Source organism: Ambystoma mexicanum, chromosome 1q, assembly GCF_040938575.1.
Source record: "Ambystoma mexicanum isolate Mex_15411 chromosome 1q, UKY_AmexF1_1, whole genome shotgun sequence".
NCBI classification, from domain to species: Eukaryota; Metazoa; Chordata; class Amphibia; order Caudata; family Ambystomatidae; genus Ambystoma; species Ambystoma mexicanum.
Window position 1 is genome coordinate 1,481,950,845 of NC_090922.1, and position 17,024 is coordinate 1,481,967,868.

Below are 17,024 nucleotides of genomic sequence, written 5' to 3' on the forward strand. Positions count from 1 at the left end.
CACGTTTAAGTCCCATCCGGGAGCTGGGTTAGCTATCGGGGGTGTATTCTTTTTACCCCTTCCATAAAGGCTTTGATAACTGGTATCTTCCACCACGACACTTTAAGTTGGGAAGTGGTGTATGCAGAAAGTGCCACTAGGTGTACTTTAATGGAATTAAACACTAGACCTGAATCCAGTAAATGGGTCAAGTACAGAATAATGTTAGTGGCAGAACAGTCAACCGGGTTGATGTTCTTACTTCTACACCAGATGACAAATCTTTTCCACTTGCTAGAGTAGCAGTGGCGAGTATTAGGTTTTCTGGCTTCCCTGAGGATGTCCATACATCTCTGAGGGAGATGTAAATGTCCGAATTCTATGATCTCAGGAGCCAGGCTGCTAAGTTCATGGTCTGAGGGCATGGATGCAGTGTTCTGCCCTTGTCTTGTGACAGACAGCATGTTGTACGGGCTGGGAAGTTTCATTGGGGGGGATAGGGACATCTCCATCAAGTGAGCGAACCATGGCTGCCGGGCCCACATTGGGGCTACTAGTATCATGGTAACCTGCTCTTGGTGCATCTTGTGCACCACTTTGAGGAGGGGAGTCGGGGGAAAGGCGTAAACAAATTTCCCTGACCATTGAATCAACAGACCGTTCCCCTTGGACTGGTTTTGTGGGTACCTGGAGGCGTAACTTTGGCATTGTGAGTTCTCCAGGGTTGCGAACAGGTCTATTTCCGGGAAACCCCATTGCGTGAAGACGTCTAAGACGATGTTTTCGTGTAATTGCCATTTGTACTCTTTGGGTAGGGGGAAGTCTCTGCTGAGTTTGTCTGCTAGCAGATTGACTTCCCCTGGTACATGTTGTGATAGTAGGAACATGTTGTGCTTGAGAGCCCACTTCCATATATTCTGGGACAGCTTGGACAGTCCTGGAGAGTGAGTGCCCCCTTGCTTGTTGAGATAGTGCATGGCTGTGGTGCTGTCTGTGAGGACCATCACTGTCTTTCCTTGTAAGTGTTCCTGAAAGGCTTTCAGTGCTTTGAACACTGCTAATAGTTCCAGCAGGTTTATATGCTTGGATGCTAAGCTCGGAGTCCACACTCCGTGAGCAGTCTGATGGGATAGGTGAGCCCCCATCCTGCAAGGGATGCGTCTGTGGTTAGAGTGGCTTCCACTGCGGGTGTGGCAAAGGTTTTCCCTAATAACAGGTTTTCCTTTGTCTACCACCGTAGCGAGAGAACCAAGGCCTGCGAGACTACCACCAGATCGTCCCATTGTCCGCTGGCCTGACACCACTGGCTGTAGAGCCACTCTAGCATTGGGCGCAGGCGCGCGTGAGGTACCAAATAAATACATGACGCCATCATCCCTAGCAAGCGCATTACTTTGCGTACCGTCACCTCTCGACCTGCCACATATTGGGGGATCTGAAACAGCATGTTTTGGACCCTCTCGTTGGAGGGGAAGACGAGGCCGTCCTTTGTTCGAATTAGAGCCCCTAGGAATTGTTTGATTTGGCTGGGCTCTAAGCTGGACTTCTTTTCGTTGATGGAGAAGCCCAGTTGGAATAAAAGGTCTACGGTCCTTTGGGTATTGGAGAAGCATGTTTCGTAAGAATCCCCTGTTATGAGCCAGTCGTCGAGGTACGGGTAAACCGGGATGGATAATCTGCGCAGGTGGGCCGCTGCCACTGCCAGTACTTTCGTAAATACCCTTGGTGCAGATGCTATCCCGAAGGGTAGTACTCTGAACTGATAGTGTTTGTTCTCTATCTTGAACCTGAGGTATTTTCTGTGCGCTGGCAACATTAAATGCATCTTTCATGTCTAGTGTTGTCATGTAATCCCCCTGTGATAACAGTGGGATTACTTCCTGCAAGGTCACCATACAAAACTTTTGGGGTTTGACAAAGTTGTTCGCTGGGCGCAGATCTAATACAGGGCGCATGGTTAAGTCCTTTTTGGGTACAAGGAAGTACACTGAATAAATACCTTCTGTTACCTGAGATAGGAGGACAGCCTCTATAGCTTCTTTTTTCAGTAGCTCTTCTACTTCTTGAAGAAGAATAGTGAGGTGTTCCGGTGTCATGCGTCGGTTCCGTGGGGGTCTGTATTTCGGGGAACCGTTGAATTCGATGCAGTATCCGTGGGCTATGGTGGATAATACCCAGCGGTCCGACGTTATTCCCGCCCATGCTGAAAGGAACGATGTTAGCCGGCCCCCGACCGGTGATGCATGGGAGGGGACCCGAATCTTTGGGTCATTTGTTGGTATTGGACGTGGGGCCTTTTGGACTGGAGCCGCGCCCTCTTCCTTTGCCACGACGTTGGCCTCTTTGACTGAACTGGGTGCTTTGGTTAGAGGGCCAGTTGGTAGCAGAGTAAAATTGTTGTTGGCTTTGCTGCTGGCGTTGGCCACGAAAGGAGCGTCTATTGCCATAGCTGCGTCCGTTAGGTGGCCTAGAAATTTGGTCCAGAGTCTTGATGGTATCAAACTCCTTCGCATGTTCTAGGTCCTCATCAACTGCTTTCCCAAACAGATGTGTTTGCTCTATGGGCTTATTTATTAGGGAAGCCTGGGTTTCTGGCTTAAATCCCGAATTGCGCAGCCAGACATGGCGTTTGAGAAGTATTCCCTGAACCAGGGAGCGGCCAGCTGTCTCTGCGGCGTCTAAGGAGTTTTTTACGATGCCCTGGTTTACAAGAGTTCCCTCTGATATAGTAGCCAACAGGCGTGAACACAGGTGTTCTGGTGCGTCCTCTGCTTCGCTGCGCAGCTTGCTCCACTGTGCATCTGCATAGCTAGCTAGTAGGGAATTGTTATTCGCGATCCTGGTTGAGAAGGCGGCGGATGTCGTGATTCTCTTCCCGAGTGCATAGAGCTTCTTGCCCTCTTTGTCATGTGGTGCCTCACTAGTAGATAGTGGTACCCCTGCTCTTTTTCTTGTGTTAGTCACTACAAGAGAGTCCGGGATAGAATGTCCCCTGATGTACAAAGGGTCAGAAGACGAAGGGCTGAAGAGCTTTTCTATACGAGGGTTGACCCCTCTGACTAAGGCTGGATTGGAAAGGGAAGGAGTAATTCTTATCTTTATAGAAGCCAGGAGTGGAATGGACTGGCTGACTGGGGCTTTTTCTTTAATAACCTTTTCAACAAAGTCTATATCCGGAAGGGTCTCCCCTGTGTCTATTTCAAAATGCGCTGCTGCCTTGCGCAACAGTGCATTAAGTGAAGGCTGGTCATCTATGGGGGAGGTGTTCCCAATAGTTGAGTCCTTGGGAGGAGAAGGATGAAAGACATCAGGGTCTGAGTGCACTGATGGGGATTGCCAAGGCTGCACTGTTGGGGAGTGCCAGGGCTGTGAGGCAGCTGTATCTTCTTCTACAGCCCCTGCGCTAGTGTAAGGGTCTTCCTCAAACCTCTCCTCCTCAAGTTCTTCATCTCCACCTAAACACTCCTCATCTTCTTGGAGGTATTGCTCCTCTTCAGTGAGGTCATAAGCATCTGAAGAAGGGGTAAACAGCCTAGGAATCTTGATCCTAGGGTCCTCCTGGGTCCATTCTCTTGGTCTTTTGGGTGGGGGTGGGTTTTGGCTACCCAAAAACCTCTCCATCTTTTCCATACAAGAATGGAGTCTTTCCAGGGTCTCATGGGGAACCCCTGAATAGTCTAGAGGGGGGAAATCAGTGTTTTCGGCTTCAAAACGCTTCGAACGCTCCCACAACGTCGACAAAAGGTTTCTGTCGCCCTCAGAAAAGCCCTCCGGTAGTTCAGAAGTGCCCTTAGATGGATGGGGCAGTTCCTGGCTACTCTTGTGCTTTTTCGGCGTTTCTATATCCTTGGGAGCGGTATTCGACGTCTGTTTAGTCGTCCGCTTACGTTTGTCATCGGAAACAATTCTCGCCAGACTCTCGACGACGAGTTCGTCAGTCGAGGGTTCTGGAGTCGGCGTTGCGTGTTGTTTTTCGACGGCCGCTCTATGGAGCGTTACGTCGGATGTTTTTGGGGTAGCGCCCGTATTAGATAAAAGCCCAATCGCTGGTCGCGGCTGCGTTTGCGGGTGGGGCTTCAGACCCTTGCGGTCTGAGGTCGACGCCGGAGTGCCCTGCGTCCCCTTCGGCGCTGGTGGATCCTTCGTCCTGGACGAAGAAGAGCCGTGGGTTGTGTGCTTAGGCCTGTGGGGTCTGTGTGCGTCCTTGTCGCCGGGGTGTTCATCCCCATAAGCAGGGCGTGAGCCGAGCCCGTCGGGGCCGGTGACGGACGTCGAGGAGCGCGAGCGCTCCTTCTGGGGGTTAATGACTTCCGTAACGGACGTCGAGTTATCACCCTCCTCGTCACTTTCTGTAACAGCGGCGGCGGGTGAGGAAACGGACTTCGACATCGCGTAGTCCGCCCACCTTTTAACTTTACGTTCTTTAAGAGTTCTTGGTTTCAAGAGCTTACAGGCCGCGCAGCTGTCCTCTATGATCGAGGGGCAAGCAACGATTACAGAGCTTGTGTTTGTCCTTCCAAGTGTATTTGCCCCTACAGCGTGGGCAAAACTTAAAGGGTGTCCTCTCCATAGCTGAGGCAATAAAAACTGGTGATAACAACCCCAAGGGAAAGATAGGGGAGAAAGAAAGACATTCTCGACGAGAAGGTAAAAAGTTCAAAACCCCCACTCTCCCTACTGTATGTTGGCCGGCGAGGCCTGGCCACGTGTTCGGCAGCGCCGAAGGATCGCCTCCGTCTCTTCTCCTCCGTCGAAAACTTGCTCGGCGGGGAAACAGCTTCACAGCTAACGTCGAGGGGAGGGATCTTTAACAATAAGTATATATTAAGGACCAAGGTCCGTAGTAATTGTTTAGCAATGTCTCTCTAGGAGCTCCGCGTAAGGCGACCATAAGCTGGGCGGAAAAAAACAATCTGAGGGACCTCGACGCGTGAGGGATTGTGGGTACAACGCACGTCACTATAGGGATAGTGTTACAGACACGCCTTGTCGGCGTCCCCTTTTCGACTACGAAAAACAAAATGCAATACTCCGCAGTGACCACTGGATGTCGGACCTATGCACAGCATGTGATTCTAAGCAGATTAACAAACATCAGAAACGGATATATACAGTTGAGGCATTGGCTTTCCCATCCAGAGTGGAGACAGGCAGGCACACATCCCTTAACCCCATTCGTAAAATACTGGACACACATGCGGGGGGACAGGGGTCTGATGGCTTCCATATATAAATATGTTAAGGAGGGGGAAACTCTGCCGAATAGAATTTAAATGAGGAAATGGGAAGTTGACACGGCCACCGAAATAGAGGAGCGCGAGTGGAAAGAACTGTGGGCTCAGATACCGAAACTTACCAGGTGTCTCCAGATCCGGGAGATCTGGCTAAAGCTGATGTTTCAGTGGCACCTAACCCCGGTCAGAATAAACAAGATGTTTCCTCGAGCCTCAACTCTGCTGGATTAGACACAATTTGGGGCCACATTCAACAGGCCATCAACGAGGTTTTGGGTATCGGGGGGTGGGGGGCGGGCAGGTGGGTACAGGGGGCTCATGTTAGGCCTAAACCAGGCACTGGTGGACATCCCCACGAAAGCGGCCGCACAGTGTAAGTCATTATGATGTCTGCAGCAATGGTACTGGCACACAAGTGGAAGTCGAAAGACCCACCCCCAACAACACGAGTGGGTCGCAAAAATCTCATCGGTCGTTGCCACATAGTCAATAGGACAACACATGAAATATTTGCAACTGACTGGGCTGCCCTTCTAACATTTCTAAACGAGGGCGCACGCAGAGGCGCAGGGCATGGTGCCCCAAAAGTATGTCACTGTTTGGAATTATAGTCCCTTAGGATGACTCAGATCCATGAATGTGAGGAAAACTGACATGGCTAAGGGCAGCCCCAGACAAGGCCATACAGACATAAAACTCTTCGCTGCAAGTATGTTATTCATGAGAGGGGGTATAGACCACCATTCTGCTCCTGGAATGTGGGGGGAGGGGAGAGTTGGGGGAAGTTTTGTTCCTCTGTTGATCCATTGTTTAAAGAAAAATGTTCATAAAAAGTTGGAAAAAAAATATAATAAATTATGCTAAACAAGAGCAACAAAGTATTCCTGCATATGCAGCATAATGTTATGTTAAATGTATTTGTACCGCGCACCGTCACCAACGGAATTGGTCCCCAGGCGCTCTGGCGGATCTGTAAATGATAAGGTGGGATGGGTTAGTAAGGTGAAGAGGGAGTAGGATAGTGAGTGGAGTGGTGTTCTGTTGGCAGCTTCAACTCTGTATACACTGGGTGCTGAGCTTTGGTGCTGGTATTGGATCGGCGTCAGTCCGCGTGTGCTGTTGCTCCGGCTTATGTGTTATTGTAGTGTTAAGTGCGTGCGGCTTGTTGTGCGAGAGATGGTTGCGTGAGTTTTTTTAGTGAGATAAGTGTGCAGAGTTTGAGCTTATATTGGTTAGTAGGTTACTTGACCTTTAGCATGCTAACATTCACAGTTTTGTCTAAGTGTGGCACTTATTGACCTTCACAATCCTATCTAGATGCAGCGAAGGCTAGTGTTAAGAATTCTATCTAGGTGTGGGCATGCAAACATTCACAGTCCTATCTAGATGCAACGCAGGTTAATGTTCACAATTCTAAGTGTGGCACATGCTAGTCTTCAGGTTTCACCTAGGTGCGGGCATGCTAACATTCAAAGTCCTATGTAGATGCGATGCAGGCTAATATTCCCAATTCTATCTACATGTGGACATGCTAATCTTCGAAATTCTATCTAAGTGTGGACATGTTAATATTCATAATTATATCTAAGTGCGGGCATGCTAACATTCGGGTTTCACCTAAGTGCAGCGCTTGTTGACCTTGACAAGTATGTTAGTATGTAATGCAAGGCAACTTCTACAATCTTGTCGTGAATAGGTTCAGTCTGGTGGCCACAAATCTCTGCGTATACCTGGTGTGAGCCTATGGTAATCCATGTTATTGGGAGGTAAGATAGAGTGGCAGAGGTTTTCTGGGGTAGAGTAATGTAGCTTGTCCCAAACTGAATGTGGCCATGCACACTGGTGACTCTGCAGCATCTGTTGTATGGCAAGACAGACCATTTTGGAGGAGCTCTGCTGGTATCCAGTAACCAAGTCAAGCGTATTTAAGCCCCAGGTCCAGCATCAATCTTCAGGACCTGTGAGCCAGCGAAGGACGACCGAATGCTGGTCTGAAATGGCAGAGTCCTCTGTCATTTCCCCAATCCTCATGATCTGTAAAGATTTAAGTCTTGTTATCACCTGCAAGATAGACTCATGGCTTTTAATTGCCTAGAGGGGTGCATTTACTCTGATTTGAGGGTGATGAGAGGGAACCACAAAAATATTTAAGGGGGGCGGCGCCCCTGTAAATTGAGGTTCGCATTTATGCGAATGACCTGCATAAAAGACAAGGCTTTTGGCTTGGAAGGCTGAGTAGACCACTGGACGAAGAAACCCCAAGAAGAAATTGGAAGAGACTCCTGCTGCAATTCCTGGACCGTTGGTTTGCCCGGTGAAGCCATGCTGCTGTGCTGAAGCGTCGAGATCGCCTCGACTAGAGAGGCCTCGCAAAGACGACTTTTCCCCTTGGATTGGTGGGACCAATCAACCCCAAAGTGAACTCGTCAAAACATCCTCTCTGAGCTGGCTGTACTTCCCATTGCTGCTGCAGGTACTGAAGTGCCAGGGAGAGGAACACCAGATGGAGTGCATCGCTTCACAAGCTTAAGGACGATCCCCTGGACTCCCTTGAAGCAGGACTGACCAAGTCTGAGCCACCTCAACAGAGTTCTGGACCCCAGATGCAAGGAAAGTCCTGAATGTTCTCGGAGAGACTGCAGTAGTACCATTTGCTAGACGGCAGGAGCTGAAACTGAAGTTCCGCTGAATCAAAGTTTGCCCATTGTTGCTGCCGACCTTCAAATTGTAGTGCAGGAGTCCCCAGACGTCCTCCCTCTTGTCCCCATGACAGACCCAGGAAAAACAGGATCTGCAGAGCTACACGGGAACAGAAGCCAGCTGGAACCATTTCTTCCAACCAAAGGTACTGTAAAGTTAAGAGGCTGTACGCCTCGTTGTGTAGCCCTACTTGTTCTCCGTTGAGACTTGTCTTAGTTGCCATTGTTGAGTTGCTTGCAGCTTTGCCCCCGACAAGCTTCCCAGCTTGTGGCCCTTCGAGTGAATTACTACAAACTTTTCTAAAAAAATTGTGCAAGACTTTAACTTCCCTGCAAGACAATCTTCAGCTCCCCTAGACTTTGCAACTAACATTGGCTGTCCTGGCTCCCTGAGAGACTCTTCTTACCTCTATCTTTGTGTGTTTACCTTTCCCCCAGGAAAGGGTCAATTTACTTGGCATAAGAGGGTTAAAAAGTGCTTACCAGTTTACAAATTATTTGTTAACCTTTGTTTTATTCCCATATCTAATTCTTTGCAACAAACTCAGTATTGCTCTAAATGTAACAGTGATAAATCAATGTCCACAGCGCCCTAGCTATTTAATCCACCTGAGGGTGTAGGAAGTGTGTGTGCCATCCCCAATGGGTATCATCTGATTTAGAGAAACAGAATGTGTTTGAAGTATATTTTAAGTGTTACATGTTTTGTTCCCTACTGAAGAAGCTTATATAACAGACTGAAATAAATTATTAATTGTTTGATCAACAAAACTTGAGTCCAAGTGTTTATTTTAATAATTGTCCTTGTGAAACTGGGTTACAACCTTACAGCTCACATTGACCCCTCTTGAGATGAGCCTGGCTGCTCAGCCACACTACCAACCTGTGTAGTAGACATATCAAAGGTCGGGTTGCCCATTACCAGGAGAACAAGGCTGATGCAGTCTCCCACAGGGTACTGCATACAATCTTGCCCAACATTCCCTGGGAACTAAACGTGGGTGCCAAGGCCCTGGTAACTCTTATGGGCCTTAGGGAGCCCCAGCTCAGCCTTGCAATAGTGTGTAGAAGCAAACAATGGAAGAGAAGCACAGCACTGCAAAATCATTCAACTATTACTACACCAGACCATTAAAAGCAAGTTCTCACATTGGAAAACAAGTGCTTAAGATATGAATGGCTTGTATGCCCAGACGATTCTGAAAGGTGGAGCATAGTACAAAAAAAAAAAAAAGCGTCACACAAGAAACTACTCAGAAAGGTAGTGGTTTCAATCTACATAACCAAATACAAGACATTGGGCATTCTCATATGGGACAAATGGCTTGCTGGAAAATAACACCAATATTGTATCTTGGAGAAGACCAGTAGTGTGTAGTTGAAAACATACCTGCTCAGATTTCATGTGGAACTCTTTGAGCTCGTCTTCGGTCAGAGGAAGGCAGTTTTCATCATTTTCAGGGTACTCTTGCCAGCCCATTGCTTTCAATAACCTAAAAGAGGGAGAAGAGTGGATGTTTAATACTATTTCAAACTGATAAGCTATTGCATTCAGCACCACCAGACGTTTAAATCTTGATGACTTTGTACCTGCATACTCCTTGGAAAGGCAAAATCGCCATTCAAAACTGTAATCCTAGTTCTTAGACATTTTTAATAATGTAATATAGTGCACCAATAGAGATGTACAAATATGTGCATACAAATCAATCACAAAACCAAGTTGTTAGGGTGTCGGGGAGAATTTCCAATTCTGTGCCAATTCGCTTTAACCTTAGAGACCACCAGCTCTTTTGCTGGACGCGGGCTTTTTGATTTTTACTCCTAAGTGAGCGGGATCTTCTTGTCATTCACCCATGTGTTTTACTGACTCGGTTTCTTACTGTTTTCTGGATTCTGTGTTAGGCAAGATTGTATGCAGTTTCCTTTGGGTGGACTACAAAAACCCTGACCTCCTGGCAATAAGGACCCAACCTTTGGCATACGTTTAAACTACACAGGTTGGTAGTGTGGCTGATCAGCCAGGCTCATCTCACGAGGGGATAATGTGAGCAGTAATGTTGTGACAGTTTCACGGTAGCAGTTATTCAAATAAACACTTACACTCAAGGTTGCTTGATAAAAACAATATTAATTTATTTCACAGTCCGTTGTATAAGCCTTCTTCAGAAGGGAGCAATATATGTAAATTAAAATACACATCAAAACGCACTCTTAGTTTCTCTAAAACAAAGGATACCCATTGGGGATGGCACACAGACACTTCCTACACCCTCATGTGACTTAAATAGCCAGGACACTGTGGACATTGATTTATCACTGGTACATTTATAGCAATACTGAGTTTGGTGAAAAAGATAGAATAGAGGAATAAAACAATAGTTACCAAATAATTCACAATCAGGTAAGTACTTGTAAAACCTTCCAATATAGAGTAAATTAACCCTTTCCAGGGGGAAGGGTTAAAGCACAAAGTCAGCGATAAAGAGGAGTCTCTCAGGGAGCCAGGACAGCCAATGTTAATAGCACAATGTCAAGGGGAGCTGAAGATATTTTGTAGGTAGGTAAAAAGTCTTGCAAAGTTTTTAGAAATGTTTGTAGAAAATATAACACTTTAAGGGCCACAACCTGGGAGGCTTGTTAGGGGCAGAGCTTTAGCAACTCTGCAAGGTAACCAAGACAGGTCTCATCTGAGAGCAAGCAAGGCTTCATGAGAAGAGATAAGTTCTTAGACTTTACAGTACTTCTGGTTAGAAGAAATGTTTCCAGCTGGCTTCTGTTCCTGAGCTTCAGTCGTGGGGACAAGAGGGAGGACGTCTGGGGACTCCTGCTCTGCAATAGGAAGGTCAGCGGCAGCAATGGCCAAATTTCGATTCATTGGTTCTTCAGTGTTTCAGCTCCTCGCGTCTGACAGCAAATAACACTGCGGTTCTTGGATACCACTACAGACCTTCCTCGCATCTAGGGTCCAACACTTGAGTTGTCTCAGGCTTGGTCAGTCCTGCATCAGGGAAGTCTGGAGGATCTTCCTGGCACTCGGGTCCAATTTAAAAGAAACACACAATCTGATGTTCCTCTACCTGGCACATCGATTCCAGCAGCGCAGTGGAAGCTCCGAGCGGATGTCCAGACGGGCTTACTTTGTAGTTGATTGGTCCCACCAACTCAAAAGGGGGAAGTCACCCTGCAGGGTTTCTCTAGCTGAGGCGAATTCCGAACTTCAGCACAGCAACAGGGCTTCACTGGACAAACCAACGGTCCAGGAGTTGCAGCAAGCGTCTCCTCCAAGTTCTATTTGGTATTCCTACGTCCAGTGGTCGAAATTAAATGAGAGATATAAAGTCGTAAAGTCCAGCAAAAAGAGCTGGGGGTCTTTAAGGTAGAAGGGAATTAACACATTTCTGAGAATTCTCCCCATCACTGGTAAACTCCATAGGCATCTGCTTTTTGACAGCACCTTTTGCACAATGCCACTGCAGGGCATGTTAAGTCCCTTGGACTTCTCTTAATGTTTAACTACATTTTCTTTGGTGAACTACTGTTCAAGAATAGTAAGATGACCCCTGTCTGTCATACCATTACTTTAGGGATCCAGCACACACCACCTGATGTGGAGTGCTGGGGAGGGTTACATAGCAAATCCTTTAACCCATTCTTCATGTAACATTTTGTTAGTAATTCAATTGAATGGATGGTTGCAGTGGTTTCTTGTTTTACTACCTGGTGACATGCATCTGCCAGCTGATACCTCAGCTGCAGCACAGCACCAAAGGTGACACCATCTTTTTGTTTGCCATTTTTTTGTCAGTTTTTCTGGGCTTTTACTCTGTTTGAACCAGGTTTGAGTCCTTTGTGTGTTTTGCCTTAGGCAGGCTTCGGCCCTGAAGCCCGCTGTTGGGTAAGAATTGGTGCAGTCACACGGCGTGAGACTAAACACTTATCTGCTTGGTATTAGGTAACACATCTTTTGGTATAGGTCTGTACTACGCAAGTTGGTAGTGTGACTGAGCAGCCAGGCCCATCTCAAGAGGGGTACATGTGAGCTGTAGAAATGAAATCCGTAAATACAAGTAGCTAAATAACACTTACACTCAAGGTTTCAGTTATAGTTATTTATCTAACATTGATTATTAAATAAGTCTTCTTTAAGAAGGCTATTCATGGAACAATGTAAATATACTTTAAAATTACTTTTCAGAATCACAAGTTAGTGAATAATCTTTGGATATGCTTCTTGCACAATTCCTACACCCTGAGGTGACTTCAATCACAAGGACAGTAATGGCATTTATATATCACACTAGTTAAACTTTGTAGATTCTGAGGTTGCAGAAATTGACACCCAAGGGTCTCGGTGTGTAACAAATAAATAAAATAAAGGAAAGGTTTAAGGGAAGGGTTAAACAGGTTCACATAATATGTGAGGACACTTAACCCTTCCAATGGAATCTAGACAAGCCTTTCCCAGCAGTAACAGTCTAAAACAAGTTACCCCCTATGAGGGACAAACAAAATCATAGTCAATGGGCTAGAAGAGTCTCGAGGGAGTCAGGACAGCCAAAGTCAATGTGAAACAGTCTATGGATCTGAGGCACTTCTTAGAATCAAAATCTTGTACAAAGTTAGAGAGTTTGTTAAATATAAATCAGTGCAGGGTCACAGGTAGAGCTGAAATCAATTCTAGCAAGATAGCTACTGCACGTCTCAACTGAGAAGAGCAAGCTAAAGATAGAAGTAACCATCTCTTCGGTGTCCACCAGTTGGGCTTTATGACACAACATGGCACAGAAACTGCACTTATCGACTTAAAAAACGAAATTGACGAGCTTAAGGACTTTTGTAAGGACGCGATAGCTGGGTCCAATTTTTCTTGAATAATAGGACCATAAGAGTCTTCTCTCCATCAGCTGCCACAGACCCTATCCCAATAACGTGTGGCGTACCGCAAGGCTCTTGTGTCTCGCCAACAATGTACAATATATTCCCAAATGATATATTTATTTATATTGCGTTTGTACACAAGTGTTTCAGAGCGCTACCTAGCAAAAGGAGGGGAACATGGAAGAACAAAAAAAATTAATGAAAACACTGATCTTACTAGGCTCAGTGCCATTAACGTGCAAGTGCATAGAGAAGGGAAAAGGGGGTGAGTGCGTGGAAGGGGGAGAAGTGGAAAGTGCAAAACAGAGGGGGTGGTGAAGGATTTCCCGTTCAAGAGGTTCTCCCTCGACCACCACCGCAGCGAGAGAACTAGGGCTGGCGAGACCACTACTAAATCCTCCCACCGTCTGTTGGCCTGACACCATTGGCTGCTTAGCCACTCTTGCATTGGGCACAGTGGCAGGCGCGCGTGAGGAACTAAGTAGATACATGACGCCATCATTCCTAGCAGAAGCATAGCCTTACGTAGTGTTACCTCTCAACTGGCTACATAGTGAGCTATTTGAAATAACATGTTTTGAATCCTCTCGTTGGAGGGGAAGACGAGGCCGTCCTTTGTTTGAATTAGAGCCCCTAGGAATTGTTTGATTTGGCTGGGGTCTAGGCTGGACTTCTTTTCGTTGATGGAGAAGCCCAACTGGAACAAAAGGTCTACAGTCTTTTGGGTATTGGAGAAGCATGTTTCGTAAGAATCCCCTGTTATGAGCCAGTCGTCGAGGTAAGGGTAAACTGGGATGGACAACCTGCGCAGGTGGGCCGCTGCCACTGCCAGTACCTTCGTGAATACTCTCGGTGCTGATGCTATGCCGAAGGGTAGCACTCTGAACTGGTAGTGTTTGCCCTCTATCATGAACCGGAGGTATTTTCTGTGCGCTGGCAACATTAAAATATGAAAGTATGCATCTTTCATGTCCAATGTTGTCATGTAATCTCCCTGTGATAGCAGTGGGATGTAATCTCCCTGTGATAGCAGTGGGATCACTTCCTGTAGGGTAACCATACGAAACTTTTGGGGTTTGATAAACTTGTTCGCTGGCCGCAGATCTAATACAGGGCGCATGGTTAGATCCTTTTTGGGTACAAGGAAGTACACTGAATAAATACCTTCCGTTACCTGAGATAGAGGCACGACCTCTATGGCTCCCTTTTCCAGCAGTTGCTGTACTTCTTGTAGAAGGATGGCAAGATGTTCCGGTGACATGCGTCGTCCCCTCGGGGGTTTGTATGTTGGGGAACTGTTGAATTCGATGCAGTATCCGTGGGCTACGGTGGAAAGTACCCAGCGGTCTGACGTTATACCCTCCCATGCTGGAAGAAAGGATGTTATCCGGCCCCCGACCGGTGTTGCATGGGAGGGGACGCGAATCTTCGCATCACTTGGTGGTGTTAGGGGCTTGGGAACTTCTGGGGGTGGACCCTCGCCCTCTCCCTTTGCCCCGACGCTGTCCTCTGACTGTACTGGCCACTACTGGTCTGGAAATTGGTGGCAGGGTACTGTTGCAGCTGGTTTTGTTGTTGGCGTTGGCCACGAAAAAAGCGTTTATTGCCATATCCGCGCCTGGTAGCGGGCTTAGAGATTTGGTCGAGAGTTTTGATTGTATCGAACTCTTTTTTAGCCATCTCCAGAGCCTCATCCACCGCCTTCCCGAAGAGGTTAGAGTCTTCAACAGGTTTATTTATTAAAGACGCCTGTGTCTCCGGTTTGAACCCTGAGTTGCGCAGCCATAAGTGTCGTTTTAGGACTATTCCCTGAACTAGGGAACGTCCCGCAGTTTCTGCCGCATCCAGAGAGCTCTTCACAATACTCTGGTTGACCTGGGTTCCTTCGCCAATAGTTGAAAGCAGGCGTGTACGTAATGGTTCCGGCGCTTCTTCGGCGTCTTTGCGCAGTTTGGCCCACTGCGCGTACGCATAGCTAGCGAGCAAAGAATTGTTGTTGGCAATTCTTGCCGAAAAGGCGGCCGAGGATGTAATTCTTTTAGCAAGGGCATATAACCGCTTGCCCTCCTTGTCAGGTGGTGCCTCACTGGTGGAAAGTGGTACCCCTGCCCTCTTTCTTGTGTTGGTTACTACCAGGGAATCCGGAATGGAATGTCCCCTGATGTACAGCGGGTCTGAGGGTGAAGGAGTGAAAAGTTTTTCAATTCTAGGATTGACCCCTCTGATTAGTGCGGGTGTGGACAGCGAAGGGATGATTCTTCTCCTCACCGAAGCGGGGAGGGGAATTGTCTGACTGACCAGGGGTTTCTCCTTAATTACCCTTTCTACGAAGTCTAATTCAGGAGAGAGCTCCCCAGTGTCTAGTTCGAAGTGTGCTGCTGCTCTGTGCAACAGGGCATTAAATGTGGGTTGATCGTCAATGGGAGACGTGTTTCTAACCGGTGAAATGTCAGGAGGATTTAGGTTCAGGACATCAGTGTCGGAATATATTGATGGTGATTGCCAGGGGTGAGAAGGTCCTTCTTCTGGATTTTCTCCGAAGCCTTCTCCTACCGAGTCTGGGCTGTCCTCCAGACCTTCCTCCTGGTTCAGTCCGTCTTCCTCGTCCATAAAATCATCCTCTTCCTCAAAATAATGTTCTTCCCCAGTGAGGTCATACACACTCTGGAAGTCTGAGGCTGTGTCCTGGTGGGGATTGACTATCTTGGAATTTTGGCCCTGGGGTCCTCCTGAGGCCCTTCTCTTATTCTCTTTGGAGTGCGAGGGTTTTGGGCATTCATAAACCTCTCCATTCTTTCCATGCAGAGATGGAGCCTTTCCATGGTTTCATGGGGTACCCCTGAGCGGTCTAGCGGGGGAAAATTGGTGTCTTGTAGCTGAACACGGCTCGACCTTTCCCATAACGTCGAGGAAAGTGTCCCGTTGCCTTCCGAAAAGCCTTCAGGTGTGTCTTTCGACCTTTGCGTAGCGCTCAACGTGTCTTTCGGCATACGCTTGTGGGCGTCGGCTACCACGATCCTCGCCAAGCTCTCAGCGACTCGTTTGTCAGCGGAGAGCTGTGGTTTCGACGTTATGGGTGTCGAATGCTCTACGGCGGCATGCGCTTTCTGCTGATGCGCTCTGGCCGATGATTTGGGGGCGGCGCCCTTATTTGCCGAAAGCCCAGTCGCTGGTCGCGGCTGCGGTTGCGAGAGGGGCTTCGAACCCGAACGGTCCGAGGAGGCCGCCGGTGAAACCTGCGTCTCCTTGGGCGCTGCTGCTCTCTTTGCCATAGGCAAAGAAGAGCCATGGGTTGTGTGCTTATGTGTGGTCTTGTGTGCGTCAGTGTCGCCGGGGTGTTCATCCCCATAAGCAGGGCGTGAGCCGAGCCCGTCGGGGCCGGGGACAGACGACGAAGCGCGTGTGCGCTCTCTGGGGGGGTTTAAGACTTCCGTAGCGGAGGTCGTGGTATCACGTTCCTCGTCACTGTCGGAGGTAGCGACGGTGGGTGGAGCGTCGGCCTTCGACATAGCATAGGCCGCCCACCTTTTGACCCTACGGTCTTTTAGAGTCTTCGGCTTAAGAAGCCGACAAGCCGTGCAACCTTCCTCCTTGTGATCGAGGGGCAAGCAGCGGTTACACCGTGAATGCTTGTCCTTCCAAGTAAACTTGCCCTTGCAAAGCGGGCAAAACCTAAAGGGTGTCCTCTCCATAGCTGAGGCAATAAAACGTGATAACCACCCCAAGGGAAAGGAAGGGGAAAAGGAAAGGCATTCTCAGAAAAGAATTAGAGATGTCCCACGACCCCCACTCTCCCTACTGTATTTGGCCTGCGAGGCCAGGCCACGTGTTCGGCAACGCCGAAGGATCTCCTCCGCTCGTCCCCTCCGTCGAAGATCTTGCTCGACGGAGAAGCTTCACAACAGCGTCGAGGGGAGGATCGATATGTTCTATATTAATATAGGAAAACGACCAAAGGTCGAGGAGATGAAATCTGCAATGTCTCTCGAGGAGCTCCGCGTAAAGGCGACCAGTATCTGGGCGGAAAAAAACAATCTGAGGGACCTCGACGCGTGAGGGATTATGGGTACAACACACGTCACTATAGGGATAGTGTTACAGACACGCCTTGTCGACGTCCCCTTTTCGACTACGAAAAACAAAATGCAATACTCCGCAGTGACCACTGGATGTTGGACCTATGCACAGCATGTGATTCTAAGCAGATTAACAAACATCAGAACAGATATTA

At 47.9% G+C, this 17,024-nt stretch overlaps 1 protein-coding gene across 2 annotated transcripts in view; it reads right to left on the reverse strand.

Moving 5' to 3' along the window:
- The window catches only part of GPBP1L1 (GC-rich promoter binding protein 1 like 1), a 602,443-nt gene that overhangs the window by 76,409 nt on the left and 509,010 nt on the right, over window positions 1-17,024 (reverse strand). For both annotated transcript variants that reach the window (XM_069642387.1, XM_069642388.1), the window contains exon 11: window positions 9,303-9,405. In XM_069642387.1, the coding sequence (XP_069498488.1) occupies window positions 9,303-9,405 (103 nt within the window). The remainder of the gene's footprint in view (window positions 1-9,302; window positions 9,406-17,024) is intronic.